This window comes from Gorilla gorilla, chromosome 9, assembly GCF_029281585.2.
Source record: "Gorilla gorilla gorilla isolate KB3781 chromosome 9, NHGRI_mGorGor1-v2.1_pri, whole genome shotgun sequence".
In the NCBI taxonomy this organism is placed as follows: domain Eukaryota; kingdom Metazoa; phylum Chordata; class Mammalia; order Primates; family Hominidae; genus Gorilla; species Gorilla gorilla.
In genome coordinates, this window is record NC_073233.2 from 36,758,592 (window position 1) to 36,777,849 (window position 19,258).

A 19,258-nucleotide genomic window follows, 5' to 3' on the forward strand; every position below is an offset into this window, starting at 1 on the left:
AGCTGGTAAGAATTACCTTGATGTTCCTATTTATTTTCCATTTCTGATCTACTACTATGCAAAACTCAGAGGAAGAAAGGGCTATATGTCTTCAGCATGGGGAGATGGAGTTCAAGGAAGTGAGATGAATTAAAAAAGGAAAAGAAAATGCACTCAGATATGTAGTACCCTTTCTCTTCCTGTTATGAGTTCCAGAGAGCTCATGAGGGAATCTCATTGCTTGTTCAAATGCCCACTCATAGCCAAAGGCCAAAGCCCTGGTTTTCATTTCCCATCATCCAACCCTAGTAGCCATACCCAGAAGAATACAAGGTCTTGCATCCAGGAGTTATATACCACCATGGAGACCTGGCCTAGCTTCCCAGGAAACACTGGTCAGGAGGATACCATTATAGCCCAGACCAAAGTCACCCTTCAATACAAGTTGAGAGATGCACAAAGAAATAAGTGCTCAGGGCAGTATTTCTCCAGAGAGCTATTTTGGATTCCACATAAGAGTAATGGTGGCCTTGGATAAATCATTCCTCTCATTTATGTGCTGAATGGGAGAAAACGAGTCAACAATTGATGCATGCAAAAGCATTTGGAGGTGATGGATGGAGACATTATGGTGCATTTCGTCAATGGCATGCCATTAGAGAAAACCATTTCATAGAGTAAATTAAAAAACAAACCAGCTATGTGACACACTTGGAATTGCCACTGGCCATGTGGGTTTTACTCCTTCAGGAATGAAGCTACTTGGGATTGACACTGCCATTAGCAGGCAGACTCCCTTTCCTAGGCTAGCTGCCTGTGCTTGTCTGAGTTTTATGCCACACCTCGCATGTCCCCATATCTATGGCCACTCATGTAACTGGAGAAACCTGTGTATTCCAGACCCCAACTTTCTTTTATTGTTGTCTTAACTATTATTTACATCTTTTATTACCATTTACCTTCATGTGTCAATATCTTGTTTTCTTCACCTAGTTATAAAGACTCTTTCATGGTAAATACTGGGTCTTACAAATGAAGCTTACTAGCACAGCACCTGGCTTATGGTGTTCAGTAAATATTTGTTGATTTCATCTGTGATTGATTTTGCCTATTTTTCTCGCATACCTGGCTGTTATTTGCCAAATAGTGATTAATTCATTAAGAAGGTGTTTCTTCAGACCTAGATGCTGGGAATGCGGATAGAAGGCATGGTCTCTGACCTTGGGGAGCTCATATGCAGACACGCAACAATCAGAACGTGGCACAGCTGGACGTATATGTGGGAGGCTATGGCAGCACCAAAGGGGGGTGTTCTGGGTCAAGGTAGGTTGGGGGGATCCAGAAAAGGCTTCCAGAAAATAGGAGTTCCTTTCAGGATTATGTAGTTGCTACCTAAACATGATAGCCCATTTATACAAAAGGCATGGTGGTGAGCCCATGCAAACAGGGAGCATTTGGGTTCAAGTCATTTGTGATTTCAGGATCTTCAACTGAAAAGCTCAACCTATTCCCAAAGTCATCAACTAAGGTTGGGACAGAAATGGGCTATGAAATCACAGGCCCTTTCCCCATGGCAAGCAGGCTCTGGGAGTGTTCAGATGCACCTCATGGTAACTATGGCTTCATAAAAATCAAAGCTGATTGATGGGAGGAGGCTCTCTGTGTTCGTGTGTTTAGTCTACCCATGCTTTTAGTTCCACTGTGGCTGTGCTTCCTAATGGAAATGCATTTCTCTCTCTCACCATTATCCAGATATAGATGCTGTCAGATATGAAAGAGCCTTTTTACCTCAAGATTTTTGTCTTGTAAGGCATCCCTAATTCAGGAAGGAAATGAGGAGGAGTCAACAGAAACCCACCACAAATGTTTTGTCAGATAGTTCAGAGAGAGAGAAAGTTAAAGAACTCATTTTCTGTATGGTTTCTTACACAGTCCAGTTCAAGGAATTAGCTTTCTCTCATGAAGGGCTGTGGCCATCAGAAAATAATATACATTTTTATTTTTGCCCTCTGCCCCTGCCTTTTTTTCTTTTTTTTCTCTTTAGGAAATTACAATTGACAGAATAAAAATCCTCCACCCAGGGTCCTGTCGATATTAATGTATCAATTCTGACAAATCCACTGTGAGATGGGAATGATTCCTTTTCTACAAGTGTGGAATCTGAGGCTGAGAGAAATAAAAGAGCACATCCAAGGCTACCCAGCATGTCTGATTCCAAAGTTGGGGGCTCTTACCAACACCCAACAGCTTCCAGACCTGACATACACATGTATGTCAAAACGCATGACGAACAGCCATCATGTTCTGAGGTAGAAAAGGTAGAAACTGAGCACCCATCTCTCTTGTAGAAGGAAGAATTGGAAGCCTATCGGAATTGTTGCAGGTGGACGGGTTGAAGAAATGGAAAATGAATCCTCATGGGAACATTCATGGGAAACCTCAGATTCTGAGGTTTCTTTCAAATAATCTTGTTTTCTCTTCACAGATTGGCAGCTGGTCCTGTGCTACAAAATCACACTACGTCAGGCCAAAACTGATCTCTCCATCTTTGATTATTTCTGAATGTCAAGCTGAAAAATCAGTTCATGCTCAAAATGGAATGTCCAAATGCCAAAGTGGGGCATTATCTTTGAATTGCTCTGTGACCATGGTGATACCACTGATCCTCTCGGAACCTCTCCTGATCTCCAGAGGCTGACTTTACTGGGGCACCAGGGAAGACTGGAGCTTCTTAGGGAGTTTTCTGAATCAGTGTTTTTCTCTCCCATGGAAAAGCAAAGAGGAGGAAGGCAGAGGGGACACTTAGAAAAGGGAGGGAAAAGTAGCTCTAAATTTCTGGAGGAGCCATGCTAGAAGGCCGACACATCCTGCTATTGAATGCAAGATAGGAGAAAACAAAACAAAACAAACAAACAAACACAAAAGCAAACAACAACAACAACAAAAATGTTTTGTGCTAAGAACCTGACATCCAGAAGTGGTCCTGGAGCCTTCCGTGAAACCACACATTAAGACCATCCCATCCTGGAATCTTCCCCACAAGCAATTGTTCCTACCCCATACCTAGCAGTGTTTCCAAATGCCTCACCTCATGGCCAAATCCTTAAAAGTAGATCTTAATTCACTTTTGTTTAATAATTACACAGAAAGCATCTTAAAACTTTCAGGAAAGTGGGAATAGAGCATGAAAAGAGACTAGGAAGCAAAATAATATCTGGATGTTGATTCTGCCAAAGCTGCACATCCTTGCTGGATGAGAGTGGGGAATGGGGCATTATTCTGAGACACAGCGAGTGTTTTATCTGCAATTGACAAATCCCAAATCCTCCCAGCTTCCGTTTCTCCCTACTTAAGACCTAGGTCACGGTATTTATTTACTTAAATGATGGAGATGAAGGCAGGCTTAAGGCTGGCCACCTGTCAGAATAACAGTGACCTGTTTCTAAAGGGATTTCAGCAACCTCCCAACATAAGACAAAAGGGGATTGTGTGAAAAACAGAAAAGAATTCACTAATTGCACTAAAAGTGGATGGTGAGGTGGAGAGGAAAGATTGCAAGGGCAGAGAGATGCTGTGAGAAATAAGCAGATCTGTGGGTGCCCTTCTAAGCAACTTGAAAGAGGAGAAACCCCCTCCTCTTTGGAGATTAGAAGTGATTTTGCAAAGAACGATAGCCAAACTGGGAAGTTAGGCTCCCTTATCCGCCTCCCACTAATGCCCTTGGGCTTCTTCCTATCCTTATGAAGAGAGGCTTGTTACGGTTCCTAAGCAATGCAAACAAACTTTCTCAGAAACAATACCGCTGCTGCTTTCGAGGTTGGAGAGTCAACAGACAGAATCCTGACTGAAGGCCAGGGACGGTGGCTCAGGCCAGTAATCCCAGAACTTTGGGAGGCTGAGGCAGGCGGGTCACCTGAGCTCAGGAGCTGGAGACTGTCCTGGGCAACATGGGGAAATCCTGTCTCTACAAAAATTACAAAATTAGCTGGGCGCTGTGGCACGAGCCTGCAGTCGCAGCTACTCAGGAGGCTAAGGCAGGAGAATTGCTTGAGCCCAGAAGGCGGAGGTTGCAGTGAGCTGGGATTGCACCGCTGCACTCCAGACTGGGTGGCAAAGCGAGACTCTGTCAAATAAATAAGTAAATAATAAATAAATAAAATTAAATAATTTTTTTAAAAAAGGTACAGAATCCTGCCTGGGGAATCTAAAGACAAAGCACGGGTGACCTTATTTAACAAATACATGTGCACCACTTACTAGATGTCAGACAGTGATCTCCAACAATGAACTCACATGGCACTTAGAACAACTTCCTCCTCCTCATCACCCCCGTTTTACAGAGAAAGTGAGTACCCAGGCAAAGAAATCAGCACTAGTCCGAGGTGGGGCCAGTATGTGGGCAGGCACACTGTCCCAAGGGTCTGTGCTCTTATCCACTGTGCTGTGCTGGGCCTCAGCGGAGAGGATGAGGTGCCATGTACGGCTGTCATAGAGCCACATTGCAGGGTGTTTCAGCCAGCTGCTACTTGAGGGATAGGATATATCCCCAGGCTTGTGCCAGTCTCTCTTTTTTTTCTGACAAGAGTTTTGCTCATCTCCCAGGCTGGAGTGCAACGGCACTCTCCCAGCGCTCACTGCAACCTCCGCCTCCTGGGTTCAAATGATTCTCCTACCTCAGCCTCACGAGTAGCTGGGATTACAGGCACGTGCCACCATGCCCAGCTAATTTTTGTATTTTTAGTAGAGACGGGGTTTCACCATGTTGGTCAGGATGGTCTCAATCTCTTGACCTTGTGATCCGCCTGCCTCAGCCTCCCAAAGTGCTGGGATTACAGGTGTGAGCCACCGTGCCTGTCTTATATCAGCTCTCAGAGGGCATCCATCAACTTATCCAGTCCAGACAAAGAATGATTAAAAGGGCATGGGCTATGGACAGATCTGCTTTTGAACCTTCCATTTTTCCTAGGGAAAGTTATTTAATTTTGGTACATCTTACTTTCCTATCTGTAAAGCGAGGCTTATGTGACCTTACCCAGGATTCTGTGAAGATTAGAAACAAAATACACAACCTGTTCAACAGGGTGCCTGGTGATGGACGGATAGGAAGTGCCCAATTTGTAAGAGCTGTTTTGAATATTTTGTTGTTGTAAGGCCCAGTGTAGAAAGCTCTGGGCATCTGGACAGTGATTACAAATCCCTCAGAGGCAGTTTGTGCATATGAAATGGTGGACTGGCTGAAGAAAGCTTCATCCACAAACGAGTCTGCCTTCTAGTTTTAGTACACTGGGTAGCTTCCTGCCTCCACAAAATGGAAAGCAATTTTAGTAAGTGCTTAGCTCAATTAGTTTGTGTCCAGACGTACTCTCAAGGGCTGGGCATACATACTTGTGATCGTGATTACCCACCTATCTCTGGGAGGCTTGTTTTTCCACAAGCCAGAGGCCTGAGTCTCTGGCTTCTAGTACACTAACCAGGTGAAATTTCCATTCAGTAGTGTACCTCTCACTCCAACCCCCTAGGATGGGGCTTGAAGTGAACACCCTCTTCTACTGATGTAGAAGGTCAAGGAAGGGTTGTCCACTTGTCATAGTACCTCTTTCGGTCCACGTTAGCTGCAACGGTCATGAGCTCCCTCTGGGAAGCCCATGGGAAGCTCAAGCATCTGCTCTGCAAGCTTGGACCCAAATGTCCAACACAGCCTATGGTGACATCCAAGATACTTAATAACTATTAACAACTACAACAGACCAAGATGGTTACATGTGACTCTGAGCAGGAATTCTGGCTTAGAACATTCCCTCAATTCTGCTGGTACTGAAATCAAGAACACCTTTCAGAAATTGCACCAAAGGATCCACAATAGGTAGGAAGGAAGGAACATATATCCAGAATACAATCCAATGAGCCCTGACACATAAGACTTTGGGGGTGCACTGCAGATCCAAGATTATGCTGTTTTGCTTCAGTGGTTCTTCTGGGTGATGTCTTTTTTATTTTCTCTGGTTTTCGCCACCCTTCTGCTATCCCCTCTTGGTTGCCACAGCATTTTGTGGGTGGGCATCATTACAAAAGTGAGGAGGAGATGGTGACTGCTCTTGGGGAAAATGAGAATGTGCAGTGATTACTCTGTCATCAACTGTTTCCCCAAACTCACTATCACAAACTTGCCCAAAATACATCCACAGCCTTAACTCCAGTCTCTCTGTTCCTGTAGAAATTACAACAGCCAAAGATGAAACCTAAGGCAAGACAGATGACAGCATGATGGAAGGAAAGAGTACACTGAGTGCCTTATCGATCTATCTGCCAGCCTGTGAATGGTGGGTAATAAAAATTTATTGAAAATTAGGGAAAAAAAATCACTTATTCTAATTCTTCTGAAAGGCATTACTGATGTTGCATATGAATAAATCCCTCCTTCCCCAGGACGAAACTACCATCCTCCACCATCCAACCCTCTAAACAGCACGAATTTAAAAATCTTGCAATTTTATTTGCATATAAAGGCCGCTAGATATAGAATATCACAATAAATTTAAAGAAACAACTGCTTTCCTAAATTTCATTAACAAAGTAACATAAAATAGAATAAAGCTCAACAGCATTTACAATGGGAAAACAGAAATGACTATTAGCGACAATATTTTGTGCTAGCGAAGATTGCATCGACACACAGTGCAAAATGGGAGAGGGGAGAGGAAGTAAGAAGACAATTCGGGGTATTTAAATAGAAAGGACAACTAAGCCTTATTTTAGTTAGCTTCCATTGCATCCATTTAAGTCTATACATGCCTGTAACTGTACCTAGATTTAACTCAAGCTCTTTAAGACCTTGAGCTCTGAGAAAATGTGTCAGTTCCTTCCGACTTCTGATGTGCTGCTATACAGCATCCCTTTGCAGTTGTACTGTCCTTGACAATATTAAACTCCTAACGTAGTCATAATACACAAAAAATACTTATATATATAAACCCATATTGAAAAGGAGTCTGCATGTTCATTTTTTTAACCGTATGAAATACCTGCTCTTGACAGATTCCATTTCTGTATTTTTAAAGCTAAAATAATTTAAAAGAAACAAACAAACAATGAGACCTTGTATAACCACAATAGGAATCTCACTAGCTAAACCATCCTTTAAATGACAGCCATTTTCTTCTCAATGCAGCTTTCTTTATAGTGAGAGTATGAAAAGAAGTCTTTTCCATGCCTACTTCTGTTGAGAAGATTGCTATAAATCAGGACCACATCTGCAAAAAAGAAGCATTACCAGGAAAACAACAACAAAACATTGAAAATTAAAATATTTCAAACAATACTCTTAAACAGTTGTGCAAATCTGTGTTGGTTTTTAAAACACTGCCTGTTTCTTATTTTTTTTTCTTTCAGCTTAAAGCGTATTAAAATAAGACTTTTATCACTTTTTAAAAGAAAGCTTGGCTGTCCTTTGGCGAACACTAACAATTTACAATGGCATGGCCTTTGAGAAAACAGAAGTCATTTTACAAATTCACAATGTTCCTCTGATTTCAAATGGATGCCCCATTTAAAATAAAATAAAATAAGAAGCACAACCTCTAGCATCATTTGTGTTCCAACAATTTACAAAAAGAACTCACAGGGTTTGTAAATAAGTAAGAGAATGTAAGTTTATAATTAGAAAAATGGCAGTTTATAGACCTTCCCTCACATTCCAATAGGGCATTTAGAGCTTCAGGAACCCTGTGGGTTTGGAAGGTCAAATATAATTGGAGGGTTGGTCGGTTGAAAGCTGACTGTACACGTCGAGGCATTGATGTACGTTGTGTAACCATCGGTCATGATGCCATAACCTGTGGGGAGAGAGTGTCACATTTACTGTAATATATACAAATGAGAGTGATGGAATGTAGGGCTGTCAGGCAAGGAAAACAAAAAATTTTTGTCAGTGGGCAGTGAGATGAAATTCAGTTGAGCCTCCTCAGATATAATGACTTTCAGAAGCTACTGCCCAATTTTACTCTATTTTCTTTAAATGGTAGAATCTTCTCCTTCAACTAAGAGCAATTTTTTTTCTTTATTTAAATGCTAAACTTGTTGAAGAAGGGCTGTGATTTCTTTACTAGGGAGAATAAAGAAAAACTTTTTTCCTCCTCTTAAAATAGGATTTTCATTTCAAAGCCTTGTGTTAACTATTGAGTTCTAGGGAATAAAATGAGTAACATAAGGATTACTCCTCAGGGGCAAACACAACTAAATTCCAAGTGGGATATGGGGCAGGTGAGGGGGGAAAGGACACTGCATTGAGAGTTAAGAAATGTAGACACTCAATTTACTTATTTATGAAATAATCTCTTAACTGCCTTTACAAAAGTCAACCATATATGATTTTTGAATTGTGTGGCTTTAATACTAAGTTCCATTTCATTCAAAAGTGTCAGCTAATCACATGTCGAAGTGATGTGTAGAAACATCACCCTAGGTCACTGTTTCCTAAGCTTACCTGGATACTACATACTAGATCAAGCAAAAACACTTCCCATATGCAATATAAACCTTTTGTGATTTATTGGGAAAAAGCTGTTTCCCTAGGTTTTTGGTATATATGTTCCTTTGATAATTTTCAATATGATAAAATGTTTAGCATGTTTGCAAGTTTGCACATTTCCCTGAATACCTTATATTTGCCTTATAGCCTCTTCAACTAAGATTCTATGTTGGTATCAGGCTCTTATGGCATATAAAAACATAGCTGTGAAAAAAATAAAATTACCAAGATATAGAGAAGTAACTGAAAAGGCTTTTTTCCACATTTGCTAAAATTTCTCCAAGTAAAGCCTGTGGAGAACTTAATGAGGGTCAATGGAAAAATCTCTTTAAGAAAAGAAAAGAGGCATTTAAAGTCTGCACTGTTTAGTTCTGGGGTCATAAAGTCTTGTTATCTCTCTCCATCAAGAGGTTGGTATTTGCCCTCTTCCTGCCCTCTTCAGCTGTCTTAAGTGAATAAAAGTGAGACAAGTTTATTTGAATATGATCTCCTCCCTTTTAGGCAAGTTTATTATTTTGGGGCTTCAGTGGAATTCCCCAATTGTCTGGCTAGTTTAAAGGTAATTAATGATTTTTTTCAAAGATAAAATGCAAACTCATAGGCATGCTGCACGAATTCAGACCTGTTTTCAGAATAACAGTCCTCCAGAAATGTTGCTTAGTTTAGATATGAGGTCCCACCTCCCTAGTCTCCCCTCCAGGCACTCCCCCATCACGGGTGTTCCCTCCATCATACCTTAGGGCAGTACCCTCCTTTTCAGGGAGCACAGCTCAAAGCCAGGGCAGGCCGATATCCACTCTCTGGGAGCTGCACCCTGCTTTCCACCCACTCAGCTGGTACCTGCCCTTGGAGCAAGCTGAATTTTCTCTGGCCTCAGTAGGATGATTTTCAATATGCTCTTTATTACCCGCCTAACCAGGAAGCCACTGGATTTGTGGGCTTTGAAAAAGCAAACTTTGTTTTTTGCTTCCTCAGGCACACAGCCTTAAACACCTCAACTTGACTGCATATTCATAAGTAACTCCAGAGAGCTGCCATAAGCAGGAGCTAGAGAGAATACAGCGGCTGCCCACGTAAACACGGCCATTGCACACAAGCGTGTGTAACTGGGAAAATCTGCCAGGGACAGAAATCCTTAGGCTTGCTGAAGGAGGGCTTTGTGTCTGTCTCAAAGCCCAATTACCCATGATTTGAAAAAGGCAGGTCGGAGAAAACCCAGATCCCTTGAAGATTCCTGTGAGGCTTTCGGTTCTGTGAACCTGACTCAGCTTACCTTGAAAGGCAGAAAAATGGCAACTGGACCAGTTCCTATTTAAGAGAGATTAAATTATTCTGCTTAACCTCAGCCTGAGCTAATAGCTCCGATGATTTCTGAGAAGTCTGAAATAGTTTTCTGAGGTTAGTAAGGAAAAGTCTACCTGCAAATGTGCAGGTTGCCGCCACTTCTGTTACATATCTTTCATTGCATGTCCCAAGCTATTTTTCAGAGAATGCCTTGTCTTCCTGGGTCTTTGTGTTAATTCCATATGAAACACAATATTTACAGGTAGGAGGGGACTATAGAGGCTTAAAATAGCTTCTAATATCCAGACCATTTCTTCTAACTCTCTTAAGGAGAAAATGACTCCTTATATACCTTGGGGTTGCTCTAAAGCAGTGGTTATCAAACATTCCTCGTTAAAGCCCTGAGATTCCAGAAGCTGCCAGGGGGAGTGCTGGGTTTGCAGTTAAGTAGACCAGACGTGCTTCCTACTTTCCACTCTGCTTACAAGAGAGAAGGTCTATATAAAATATTTATCAGCTTTATATGCAGATGTTTCTCATAAGACTTCATCTTATAAAAGGGTCCCGCTGCTAAAAAGTCTGAAAACAACTACTCCACTTATTCCTAGTTGTAGACTGAGATCGTGGACAGGGACACAAAATGTTTTGAATTCTTTTCCACTGTTCTTACCTTCATGGATTCCACCAAACACATGGAGCTTGGGCCGGACTCGCCTCTGAACCGTGTTTAACAGCTCCACACAGCCCACTCTTTGAAGCTCCTTTGGAACCCAGTCTCGAAAACCTAAGGGCAAAATGCAATCAATACACTTAATTTTCTTTCTTCAGGTAAGGTTTCATTTAGACTTTCAGGAAGCCATAACTCACAGAAGGTTTATTACATTATCTGTAATCCTAGCCTCTCCATTAAAGCTCACAATGGCTTTTAAGAAACTTTTCACTCGTCACTTTGTCTTCTTTAGGTTCTTGAAATTTTTTTTTGGTTTCCATTCTTTTTCTTCCTGTTAATTAACATTTTTTTTTCGGTAAGAGATTTGATTTATTCTGCCATGGGTTTCAAATCTTCTTCATGAGCTCAATGACATTTATTCCTGGCAGTCCCATAATATCTCATTCTCCCTCAATTCAGTTACTTCCGCTTTTTTATTACATCTTTCTTATAGGAGTTTACTTCTAAGATGATGCAAAGAAGGACTGAGAGGGGCTGCCTGTAAACTGGTCACAAGATACCCAGCTCTCTTTACATACACTAAGTCTTACCCCTTGTGGTTCCGGATGACCAAAGCTTTGGAAAGCTAGGTTGCTCCTGTGGTCCTGTCCTCTCCAGCGACAGGCAAAAATGTGACCTCACGGTGGCATCCAGCAAGCTGGGGCTAATTGACTACTTTTAAAGTAAAAGCCACTTAGTTCTACACTTAATGCAGAAAATCCATAAAAACTGACATCAATTATAGCAAAAGTCAGCTATCTGGATGATTATGGCCTGGAATGGAATCCATACGCCTCAGCAGGATAGGGCATAAAGAAGGCAGGTAGGATGAAAGGCTAAATCGTAATCTCTGGAAACCCATTCCACAGCGCCATTAGGTTATTTCTATTATTTAGAAATAACTGGGCAGTTAGGAACAGCTTTCTGCTTTGTCGGGCCAAACTGCAGACATGAATGTTTAGTGTCTCTGTAAAGACATATTCACTGGGGTTTAAGGAGTGACTAGAGAGTCTGAGAATAGATGAAAGTGGAGTCCCCAGCAAAAATCTATCCAGCGTTTTCAAAACTTTTTTAATAGTGGGGCAGAATTCTTAAGCTACATTGATTGGCATATTACCTCATGCATGTGTTTTTCCTGAAGGGGGAAAATATTCCATTTCATATGCAAACATCTGAGAAAGCATCTTGCTTATACCATAACAGTGAAGTCTCACGGCACTGTGGCACCCCTCACCAGCAGGAAGAAATTCAAGGCCAGTCTCTCCACTCCCCTCTCCAATGTCATGTTTTCACAAGAATCCCAATAGCTGTATTAACTAAGGTTTAACAATACCTTAGGAAGACTTTGCCTGACCTTTTATTTGGGAACTCCTTGATGTAGCTGTCACTCTGCTCTACTCACAGCCACTCTCTCATTTACTCCACCTTTACCACAAAGAGAGGGATGCTAGCTTCCCTATTAAGAGTTCCTGGGATGTCTGAAATCCTTGGAGTCTACAGTTCAGACTTACTCTTCTTGCCATTTGCTTTTATACCAAAATCAATGACTTGATAAGTCTGTTCTGTTCAAAGTTGTATTCCAAATAATACTCGAGTCATGTAAATGTTTCTCTGCTGAAGATGTCCAAGTCCCTTGAAATAAATAGCCAAAGGGAAATCATGCCTGCACCCAATTAGGCTGCTCAGGCAAAAGGATGAAGGTAGCTGAAATGATAACTCTGTAGGATGCTCTCACTGGGTAACTCATGCTGATCACAATATTTAGCTAGCAATTTAATGATGTAGCTACTCTAATGGTTGTAAAATAGGGAACTTAGTTAATTGTGACTTGATAAAGGTTGTCGACAAGTGTAATATTTTAAAACATGGGTTGAGGTGGTCTGCGGATGATGAAAAAGCATGGGAATGGTGATTCTGAAGTGTTAAAAGAAGTCAGGAACTGCTGATCCTGTGCAAATCTATATAATTCCCATGTCTGCAACAGAGCTGTCTCTTCTTTTCTTGCCTCCCCCATCACTAAAATGTGCCACTATGGCCTCCGCCATGGTGCTCACTTCCACTGTTTCTTTGTGAAACATGGGCCACTTCCCTTGTAAGAGAAGGAGAGCAGCACCAAGTGCCTTGGAGGAGAAAATATCTACAAAAATTAAACTTGCATTAGGAAATGAATGTTATTTCTTTTTCTTTTTATTTTTAGGGATGGCAAAGGAGGGGAGTAACATGGATAAAAACTCCAAACCACAGGAAAATTTGTGGAAATTATTTATATTTGTATAAAGTGTTTTTTCCCTCTCTCCAAACCAAGATGATTAAGAAACTCTTTTAGCACTGTACACTGAAAAATGTGTTAAAAGGGTAGATTTCATGTTATATGTGTGTATGTGTGTGTGTTTAGCCACAATTTTAAAAAGAAAGAAAAAATCGAACAGTCTTCTATTAAAAGTGGAACATCTGAATTTCTTGAGCACACCTTAGTCATTTAGAAAGGGTCCTGGCATAATGGGTACTGAGTAGATGTGGGATCAGGGCAGTAGTCCTTGTTGAAGAATGTTCTGTAGCTAAACCAACAGATAACAAGTTCGTGAAAAATTAAAAGGTAATAAGTCAACTGATCATTCTTTGGCCCATAATGTGGCTCACTAGTGGGTAGGCTTTGAAGCACACAGACAACATAAATCTGGATGCAGCCTCCATGTGCCTGTAGGGTAAGTATCCTTAAGTAACTTTCAGTGTAAGTTCTTACTGAAATACCTCAGCTTAAAAAAAGGATTCTTTTCTAAAATTATCAGCTCAAATGTTAAACTTTAAAGGTCTTCCAGGTTCCAGCATTATATGGAAAAGGAAAATGAGCTCCTTTGAATAAAAATTTCCATCATTTCATTGCCATTCAAAAGCCCTGTGATTGGGAGGTCCGTATCTTCCTTCCTTTCTCCACCCCACCCCCTTACTCCAAAGTGAATACAGTTCTTAAAATAAATCATCAAGCTCAAAAGACTGTGGTGCACCATACTCATTTGATTTTTCCCTGACTTGACTAAATCAAAAAATTTAATTTCAAGAACACCTGTAAGCCCAGCAGAACTGCTGAGTTTAATTATCATACTGAGTTTCTTTAAAGACATTGACTTTTCTTTTCGTATTCACTTTTTTTTTTTTTTTTTTTTTTGGAGGAAAATGATTATGTCCCTGAAGCATTATTCATTATGCCTGGAAAAAAAGGCATCTGGATGACAAAGGACAACCTTTGCTTCACTTACCTAGAGGAGGTCCATGTGTCATGAGTATGTCAATGCCCTCAGGGATGAGGTTCCACTTGTCCAGCAGAGACTGACCTCTGGGTAGGTTAAAGCCCCATCCATTAAACCACGGGGTCCTTTGGGGGAGATAATGCACATGGTATCAGGCCAGCAGAGCCACGGCTCCGCTCTGCAATATTTCTCTCTCGCACATTCCCCCACGGTTTGCATTGCTCTCTTTTCTCTTTTTGATGGTTGGCCCTGGCAGCAGGATGCTTTTTTGTTGACTGCTTCAAAACCAATCCATTTGAAAGCAAGCGTGGAGCCTACGAATTGTTCCACTAGAAAGGGGCACAGGAGCCTTTACAGTGGAGACTTTCCCAGCAGGCCTCTATCAAAATCTTGACAATGCTTTGTCTTCCCCCAAATCTCAGTGCTTCCTAAGATACCCAGCCCCGATCCAAAGCATTTCCACCCTTCCTGTAGCGTCTCACAGCTAAGAAATTCCGCAGTACTCCTTCTCCCTCGCAATCACTGTGGGGGGAGGAGTGAGGAGGGAGGAGAAAATCTTTCTACTTTTCCAGAAAGATTCTCACTAAAGTCCTTGGAGAAAAGGATGAGGGCTCTGACACAGACACTCTGTCCATTAAGATTGTTTGAATACCCTGGAGTGAGATTTCTGAAAAAATACGGGGGCTCTGAAAAGTGAGAAGGAACACAGTAAACAGAAAGTAAACGTAGAACTTTTCTTCTGCCACCAAAGGGAAGATTTGGGGACATCCCTGGTCACTCTGGAATCCACTCTCCTGACAATGAACATGAGCCTTTTTCCATCCCAGGAACTTCTGCTCCAAGAATGAGTTTTTGAGATTGATGTTCCATGTAGAAGGGAATGAGTCTTTGTCCATCCATTGAGCATTTCTGATCGGTGCTGAAAATGTCTCTACCATTTAAGATACAAGTAATGGGAGACTGATCAATTTCTCTCTGCAAATACTACAGGCTAAATCACATTAGAACTAAGTAGTTCCCAGTGTTATCCTATTCCCAAACATCTAGATCTTATCAGTATTCTTTAAAACTGTTCTATTTTGTTCTGTGGGTAAATTCTAATTTGCTAAGGCATACATGTAACAGACAAGTCGGTCAATTTTCTGGCCAAGCCCAACTTACCCTTTCAGTTTAACCTGCCCCTTCCATGCCAAATGAAAGAGGTAAACCTGTGTATAATGTGACCCTAACCTTGTCAATCACAGCTAATCAAATGGAGTGCCCACTTATTTAAAGCCAGTCACTGGCCAGACTAATCAGATTCTTTCAAGAATTTGAACTTAGAAACACTGACACAGCTTTCCTTTGGTGGTGGACATGTATAGTCAAGACCAGAGGGAGAAGAATGGTCATTGAAAGCCATGCAAAAATCTGTGGCATACGTGCAAACCTCAGTTCACGCTGATATGGTGGAGAAAGTTCCAGAGAGAAGAGACTGTGTAGCCCTAGCCAGAAAAGGAGAAACCAGGAAAGTATCAGACTTGCTTCCTAACCACTTTCCAAGTCCTTAAGCCATGCCCGGGTGCTTGCTTAATAATAGAAATAAGAATATGAGGAGAATAATTATAGTTTGTTATTTAATGCTTTTTCTGTGTCAAGGTACTATTCTAAGCACTTTATTTGTATTAACTCATTTAAGCCTCGCAGCAAACTCATGAGGTGGGCACTATTATCATCTCTACTTTACAATGAGGAAACTGAGGCACAGAGAGGTTAGGTAAACACAATTAATAACTTGGATATAAACCCAGGCAGTCTGGTTCCAAAAACAATGTTTGCCACCATATAATTCCTCTTCTTATATACTATCTGAATTAATTTACTCCTTGCTCTGGGTGAGACTCTTCTGTACTCTTTCAAGCTTGGGTATCTTGTTGCTTGAAGCCTAGTAAGCTCTGAACTGGAATAATATATCAATTTCATGGTTCTGAAATCCAGTAATAACATAGTGGAGTGGATACCTATTGCTTTTGTCTGTTCAGATCTTTCCTCCATCTTTTGGTGACAACATCTGAGTTTCTTTTGGAGAACCACTCCCTTTCCCACTCAGTACATGTGCTTCTGGTAAGACCGATTCCATCCCTGCTCTAGAATGAGTCTTAGGGATGTACATATGACCCAAGTTGTGTCAATGAGAGTCACCCTCAGGATTTGGCTGGTGCTATCTAAGAAGAGGTCATGGTTTTCTCTCTGGGATCCTGAATCTTAAGACTTATGTGAGCCTGGAATTGCCAGGGAGCTATTTTATCTGTCCTATAGATGATAGCCCCTGCTTGAGAAACCACCACAAAGAAACCCAAGACAAAAAAGAGAGGACTCTAATGATGTTGTTGAACATGTGGATCCAGCTGTACCTGAAGCCAACTGAACTTTTCCTTCTAAGGGCCAATAAAATCTTGTTCTTTTTATTAACTTTAGTTAGATCCTGTTTCTTGAAACTTAAAAAGTCCTAATATATACAATCATTGTATGTACCTGGGGTAAGCAATAATGTCTCCTCCACTCCAAGATGTCTACATCCTAATACCTGGAACCTGTGAATGTTACTGTACATGGCAAGGGGAAATTAAAGTCACTGATGGAATTCAGATGACCTGAAAATAGTAAGATTATCCTGGATTATCTAGGTCGGCCCAGTGTAACCCCAAGGGTCTCTAAAACTGGAAGAGGGAGGTAGAAAAGAAGATCAGAGTGATGCAATGTGAGAAGGACTCAACCTGCTATTGATGGCTTTGAACACAGAAGAAGGAGACTAGGAGGCAACAAACGTGGGCAACCTGTAGAAGCTGGAAAAGTTACGAAAAACCCAGATCTTCCTATAGAGCTTCCAAAAAAATGCAGCCCTGCTAACACCTGGATTTTAGTCCAGTGAGACCCATGTCAGACTTCTGACCAACATACTTGTAAGATAAATATGTGTTGTTAGAAGCTACTAAAGTTGCTGTGACTTGATAGAGCAGAAATAGAAAATTGGTACAGTACCTACAACGTCTGAGCTGCCTATAAAATGCAGGGACCTGTGAGTGGCCCTGGGCCTCAGCTGACATATGGCGCATGGTCAGTCAACACAGCCACACCGCCTTGCTCAGCTAGATGCAGTGCTTTTAGAGAGGAGAAGGTAGTGCTCTCTTTCCTACCTCAATTTGCTTGGGAGGCACCTGGCATTGGAGGCCTGGGGATAATGCCAGGTAGACCCTTTTAGAGTTCAAAGAATCAGTCTTTCTCTCTCTTGTCCTTTAAGATTCCTCACCTTCTGGTTCTTAAACATTTTTATTAGAGTCTAAAATACAGCTTTTCTCATTTGGGATGCCCATCCTTCCCCTTCATTTTACAGTGACCCTCTTCTAAGGTTTGTTTTAAAAGTAAAAACAAAACAAAAAGGCAACTTCGAAACCCAATGAAAACTCAGTGAGCATTTTGGACAAAGAGAGACAGAGAAAAACAAGCAAAAGCATCTGTTTTGCTAGATTTTGAAAACAAGCTTCTGGGCCTATGGTTCTCATCTGGACATCTAATAAAGAAGGGTTTTAACAAGTCTCAAGCACACTCAGGTAGTTGTTACAACGAGGAGATCTGATTTTGCTGTCAGCAAGGATAGTCAACCTCTGAACCCACAGGACACCCAGGGGCTTCCAGAGGCAAAGGAACAGGGCTTAAATTTTTCAGTCTTTCCTGTTTTCCCTTGCAGAATTTTCTCTTAAAACCCCACAGCCATATTCCCCCAGGAAATACTCAGTTTTATAAGTGCTCTGTAAAAGATAAGACAAACCTATGGTCTATATTTATAGAGACCCCAAATTTCATTTGGTTAATGTTAAGCTGTGACAAAATCCAGAAGTTTCCAAGTTAAGGATGAAGTTTAACAACGTCTGTCTTTTATTTCAACTCAGATCCGTATGTGTATGAGAAGAAGAGCAGTTATATTCCAGGAAAAAAAAAAAACATTTATCATGGCCTTGATGTGCTTTTACCTAGAGCTTTTGCATAAGTTATTGGATTTAGTTCTTCACAGCAATTTTTAAGGTAGATATTATCAGCTCCATTTTTAGTTAAAAACCTGAATATCAGGGATATCAAGTAACTTGTCCATGTTCCCAGGACCAGTAAGTAGTACAGCCAAGATCTGAACCCAGATCTGCTGGCTCCAAAGCCTGGGTTCTTCCCTTGCACAATGCTGACCAAAACCTACTAGCCCAATTTCAGTTTTTGCTCTCATATATGTAGAGTAAAAGTAAGGCTGTTCCATACAGAATCTTAGTCTGTGTACTGTACATCTCCAAGAGGTGCCATGGAATTGTGCAACCAAGGTGGCCTTTAGTAAAAACATAGTATGATATGGCTGTTCTAGGGGCTTTCCAGTCCTCTAAATCCTCTAGGTAAGGTCTTTCCACAAGACAGTGGCAGGCTATGGGAAAAGCAGCCCACTGATGGATTCTGGAATTATCTCAGCATGGCATAACAAATGGGGCATACAGAAGTGTGGAGATGTGTGTGCTAATTCTCATGCTGAAATTAATTCACTGGCTCACCTGAACCTTAGGTTAGCAAAAGGTCCTCACTGGTTCAGTTGCCTCACCTGAGCAATGAATGAGTGAGTGGACTCAATTACTGGATTTCAAGATTGCTTTTAGGTTGTAGAAATCTTACGCAGAAATGCAATGCACAGAGCAGACAAATGCAAAGGTGGGGACTGGGAAGAAGGAACTTGGAGCCTGCTTGCTCACTCAGCTCCCTCCTCCTTTCCAACCTGCACCTCTGAACACAGCTGGCCAAACCTGGCACTTGATGATCTTTCCATGATCTAAAAATCCTAATATTTTATTAGTTCTGTGCAGATTATCCATGTTCTGAGTAACTGCAGTGAATTGCTCTCAGTGAATTACCTAAACTGCTTGTGAGGGACCAAGTCTAGTGTGAGAGAAATATCTACACAGAGCAGAACACTGAATGTGTCAGTGCCAATGAATAATGCTTTATCCAGTTGAGTTTCAACCTGAAACATGAAACCCCAGCAGTGAGCCCATCAGGGGTTCACTGGAAAATACGTGCACAGCCAACCTCCAGAGCCCCACAATGGGTTTTGTTGTGTAGCAATGGGGGGTGAGGGGGGAAAGGAGGAGGAGGGAATCCAAGGGAACAATGTCTATTGCTTCAGCCAAAGGACTTAATAATTAGCTGTGACAAACAAATACCACATGGGAACCAACTTGTAAGAAAATGTCCCACAAAGCACCCTATTGCCAGTGGGCCAATTTGAGCCTGCAACCTCTCCCCTTCTAGGGAGAGATTAGAAAACTAGAAGGAAGGGGAGCAACTCCATCTGCCTGAAGCCACTGGACCAAAGACTCAGATGGATGGAAGCTGGGGATGCTTTCAAAGCACCCTCCCCCTTGCTCTTGAAATTGTAAGCACTTGGCCTCCCTGGGCTGAAATTCCAGGGGCAGGGGCTAAGGGAGTTAACATAGGCAGAAC

The 19,258-nt window shown here is 41.5% G+C and overlaps 1 protein-coding gene across 3 annotated transcripts in view; it reads right to left on the reverse strand.

The window, feature by feature from the left end:
• Nucleotides 1–6,451: 6,451 nt before the first annotated feature.
• The window catches only part of MPPED2 (metallophosphoesterase domain containing 2), a 177,860-nt gene continuing 165,053 nt past the window's right edge, over nucleotides 6,452–19,258 (reverse strand). For all 3 annotated transcript variants that reach the window (XM_019037749.4, XM_019037750.3, XM_055354191.2), the window contains exons 5-7: nucleotides 13,757–13,872; nucleotides 10,461–10,574; nucleotides 6,452–7,811 (exon numbers count right to left, since the gene is read on the reverse strand). In XM_019037749.4, coding sequence (XP_018893294.1) covers nucleotides 7,693–7,811; nucleotides 10,461–10,574; nucleotides 13,757–13,872 — 349 coding nt within the window. In that variant the 3' untranslated portion in view covers nucleotides 6,452–7,692. The remainder of the gene's footprint in view (nucleotides 7,812–10,460; nucleotides 10,575–13,756; nucleotides 13,873–19,258) is intronic.